The 4,347-nt window shown below is 40.3% G+C and overlaps 1 protein-coding gene across 1 annotated transcript; it reads right to left on the reverse strand.

Annotated features, from left to right (window-relative positions):
- Positions 1-350: 350 nt before the first annotated feature.
- LOC142194033 (kelch-like protein 10) lies at positions 351-4,145 on the reverse strand. Its single transcript, XM_075263061.1, has 5 exons — positions 3,952-4,145; positions 2,366-2,855; positions 1,508-2,083; positions 1,144-1,293; positions 351-647 (listed from the first exon to the last, which is right to left on the reverse strand). Exons 1-5 carry the CDS (start codon positions 4,143-4,145, stop codon positions 351-353), a joined length of 1,707 nt encoding a protein of 568 aa, XP_075119162.1.
- Positions 4,146-4,347: the final 202 nt, after the last annotated feature.

Here is a 4,347-nt window from a genome sequence, read left to right on the forward strand (position 1 = left end):
ATTCGAATAGCGAGTGGTACTCGATCGAGTGCGAGTATTTTGAATACCGTAGTATTTGATCGAATACCTACTCGATCGAGTACTACTCGCTCATCTCTAATTACATATATTATTATAAGGGTTATTCATGAAGTGTAAAGCTTACTTACTATCCAGACAGAACCTTGAGTTTTTGGGAAGGTTCTGACTTTGAGACATGTGATAGGAACCAGCACTCGGCTCCCAAGTTATTCCACCCTCTCACCCATCAATAAAGAATCTTTTGGTTTCTCAGGCGATTTATTGAAATATTCCTGTATTTACAGGGTGACACCTGAGAAGTCTTTAAAAAATACATATATTCTTCAAATTCAGGAAATGTACTCCTTAATGTTCTGTAGACCAGGAACCACACAGCAGCTTTGGACACTTGGGGAGATCTCATTTGTATGGGCATGCCAAGCTTTCGTCTTCTCATCATAATATTCATTGGTGAAAATGGGGATGAAGTTATTCCTGCCGCCCACAACATAAAGGCGGTCATCTATTACCCCGGTGCCAAAGTTTCTGCGCCTCTTCAGAATGTTTGGTGCCCTACACCAGGTCTTAGTGATGGGGCTATAAGTCTCTACAGTCCACAGGCAATTGTGTCCATCATAACCACTAATCTGTTGAAGAAAAATGAAGAAGTATAAAATTCAGCCAATTCCAAAAAATCTATATAGAAAATGTAAAGTAACAATGGATTTATCTCTGATGTATCTAATTGTATGAATTCTAATATTTAATCATTAAAATATTTTCTTCTTGAACATTTCTTTGTCGCTTCTCAATCTTATATCTATAATATTGCAGCCTGTGCAAATTAGAAATAAATCTGAAAAAAACCTCTTATTATTTTTCTGCAGTAGGCTACAGATATAAATACACACCATGTCCCCATAAAGAAGAACAGTCATTAACAGCCAAAAATGGCGCATGCACGGTAAGCCTGATATTAATAAAACTGATGATAAAGATGGGCAGGTCAATCTGCTGACTCCATTTATCCTTTATCAACCCCTTTATAGCAGCCAATGAGCCCCGACAGGCCTGGAGCTAAAGTGTCTTCCATCTATATTATAACTAACTTGATGCTGAAAGAGAAAATGTCCATTATCATACCGCAAATACTTTGCCTCTATAGGTCGTGACTCCGACTCCACTTCGTCGGCTTTTCATTGGGCTGATGTAGCTCCACTGCTTGCTTTCCGGATTGTAGATTTCGGCTGAAGACAAGCAATCCTGTCCGTTGGATCCACCGCATATATAGATCTGAATGAAGTAAAGAATGGACAATAATGTAGCAACCTGCTTCTAAATTCACATTATATAGAAGATTCTTGTAAGCCGCTCCTCCAGACTTAGACATCAATACGAATTCCTAGTCAGTTATACAGTTTGCAACACACAAAATAAAAGTATAAAAAAGAAAATCCCAAAAAAAAAATAGCTAGGGCTGAAGGTATAGACATCAAAGTCTCCTTACTTTTCCATTAAGGGTGGTGGCACCAGCATCCTTCCTTTTCTCCTGCATTGAGGAAATTAAAGTCCACCGATTGGCATCAGGGTCGTAACGTTCCACTGTTTGAAGCGTCTGTTGCCCATCAAATCCACCCATGGCGTATATATAATTATCAAGGACGGTAACACAGACATGTCCTCTTTTATAGTTCATGGAGGCTGCTTCATGCCATGTCTTCTTCACGGGGTCAAAGCATTGCACATTTCTCAGGTAGTCCGAACCATCAAATCCACCAATGAGATAAATGTGGCCATTGAGATATGCAGTGCCATGATGGGCTGTAGGTTTCCTCACTGCAGATGTAGCTCTGGTCCACCGGTTGGCTCGGGTGTCATAAGACCTGATGTTATTAGCCAGTTCTGAGCCATTATAGCCACAAAGAGTAAATAAAATGGCGTATGGTAGGCGTGGTCTCACCATGTTCGGCTTCAATGTGAGAGCAGTGTTGATAATGGCTTTGCAGTGCTCATTGTCTTTGACATACTCATTGGCCATGATATTGTTCAGGACATACTCTTTATTCATCAGCGCCAAGCGGATCTAGCAAGAAATATAAGAGGGTTAAGACATTTTATTAAAAAAACAAACAAAAAACAAATTATCACAGATCTATTTGGGTTTTAAGATACCCATACACGTAAGTATGTTGGTGGTCATTACATGTAAATGGCTACATATAGAACATTGTGCAGGTAAGCCTTTATTATTCCCCAGATATATATGCTAGGTGGGATCCATACATCCAGTCCCTGATATAGTGATACAGCATGGAGCCTGGACACTGTCATGGCAGCTCTGTTCCTTCTAATGCTATAGCCATACCTGAGGAAGAAGAATTCTCATGGACTCTTTTCTTTCTGCAGGAGCGAATTCTATCCATCTGACAATGGCCTCAAATACTGCGCTCTCCTCTGTGACGTTCAACTCATCCTTTTCTATCAGCTCTCTAAGTTCTTCTAGAGTTAGCTCAAAGAACTTGTCTGATGTCTTCACTAGTTCTTGAAAGTGGTGGAGGATAAAAGTGAATGTCTTCTGGCGGAGATCAGGGCAGAGGTAATGGTTGGTAACTCTCCATATGTCCAGGAAGTTTTCATGATCAATCTGACATGCGATAAATTTGCTGCTCAGATTGACAATTCCTATGATATTAAATTGGTCAGCCGCGATAAAGAGGTCCATTGCATTTTCAGGCGTTATCTCAGCACTGTTGGTATAGGCATACTCTATTATACTCCACATGGTTTGTGGGTGAACGCCTGGTATGGTATATACATTTCTATCTGCACTGCCCAAATCATTTTTGAAAAGAGCCCTGAAAATAGAAAACACATAGAAGTAAAACATTACTAATACTAACCTTTAAGTATAAATGTAAAAGGCTACAATTGGGTAGTTCAGGACCAAGATTTGTTCTGGGTCAAACAAGTTCAGTAAAAAACAAACCTTAGATTGGCTTAAAACATAATGTAGAACACTGTCAGGACTACTAGGAACCTATCTATAAAACATAGTGTAGAAAACTGTCAGGGCTCATAGGAACCTATCTATAACACATAGTGTATAACACTGTTAGGGCTCCTAGGAACCTATCTATAAAACATAGTGTATAACACTGTCAGGGCTCCTAGGAACCTATCTATAACACATAGTGTAGGACACTGTCAGGACTCCTAGGAACCTATCTATAAAACATAGTGTATGACACTGTCAGGGCTCCTAGGAACCTATCTATAAACATAGTGTAGGACACTGTCAGGACTCCTAGGAACCTATCTATAAAACATAGTGTAGAACACTGTCAGGGCTCCTAGGAATCTATCTATAAAACATGGTGTAGAATACTGTCAGGGCCCCTAGGAACCTATCTATAAACATAGTGTAGAACACTGTCAGGGCTCCTAGGAACCTTTCTATAAAACATAGTGTAGAACACTGTCAGGGCTCCTAGGAACCTATCTATAAAACATGGTGTAGAACACTGTCAGGGCTCCTAGGAACCTATCTATAAAACATAGTGTATAACACTGTCAGGGCTCCTAGGATCTTATCTATAAAACATAGTGTATGACACTGTCAGGGCTCCTAGGAACCTATCTATAAAACATAGTATATAACACTGTCAGGGCTCCTAGGAACCTATCTATACAACATAGTGTAGAATACTGTCAGGGCTCCTAGGAACCTATCTATAAAACATAGTGTAGAACACTATCAGGGCTCCTAGGAACCTATCTATAAAACATAGTTCATATAGGGGTACATAGGCGCCCTGTTTTCATGATCAGTGGGGATCCCAGTTGTTGAGCGCCCTGCTGATCAGACACTTATCTACCAGCTATCCTATGTATAGGTGATAAGTTGTCGATTTGGCAAAACCCCTTCAGCTTCATAATATATTAAACGCTCACCTGAAATAAGGGCTACAGAGGCCCAGGACGGTTTTATGAACATGAAAGTCAGTGCTCTGGACTCTGATAATGGCATCACATTGCTTGCCCATGAGTGTCAACTCATTGTAGGCATTGCATGCCATGGAGCTGACTTCTGTATGAAATCCATGGCTCATCCATCTACTGCAGGATCTTTTGGCATTGGGAGCCATGAAGCAATTTTTGCGTTTCATAGTGCACCTATTACAGTGCTCAATATCTATGACACTAGAAAGATCGCGTCTTCCTATCACAACGACTTCTAACCACTCAACTGATAAACGGAACGTTGCCGCTGCTAAGTTCCTCCAATGACATCACAGTTTCCTTAGTAATAGAATGTACACATGTATGAAGAGAACACCTCCATAAACA

The sequence above is a fragment of the Leptodactylus fuscus genome, chromosome 2, assembly GCF_031893055.1.
Source record: "Leptodactylus fuscus isolate aLepFus1 chromosome 2, aLepFus1.hap2, whole genome shotgun sequence".
In the NCBI taxonomy this organism is placed as follows: Eukaryota; Metazoa; Chordata; class Amphibia; order Anura; family Leptodactylidae; genus Leptodactylus; species Leptodactylus fuscus.

Coding starts and splice junctions, on each gene's coding strand:
- LOC142194033 (XM_075263061.1), bottom strand. CDS start 4,145: ATGGCTCCCAATGCCAAAAGATCCTGCAGTAGATGGATGAGCCATGGA. Junction 2,856..3,951: donor CTCTGTAGCCCTTATTTCAG/GTGAGCGTTTAA, acceptor TTCTATTTTCAG/GGCTCTTTTCAAAAATGATT. Junction 1,294..1,507: donor CCACCACCCTTAATGGAAAA/GTAAGGAGACTT, acceptor TACTTCATTCAG/ATCTATATATGCGGTGGATC.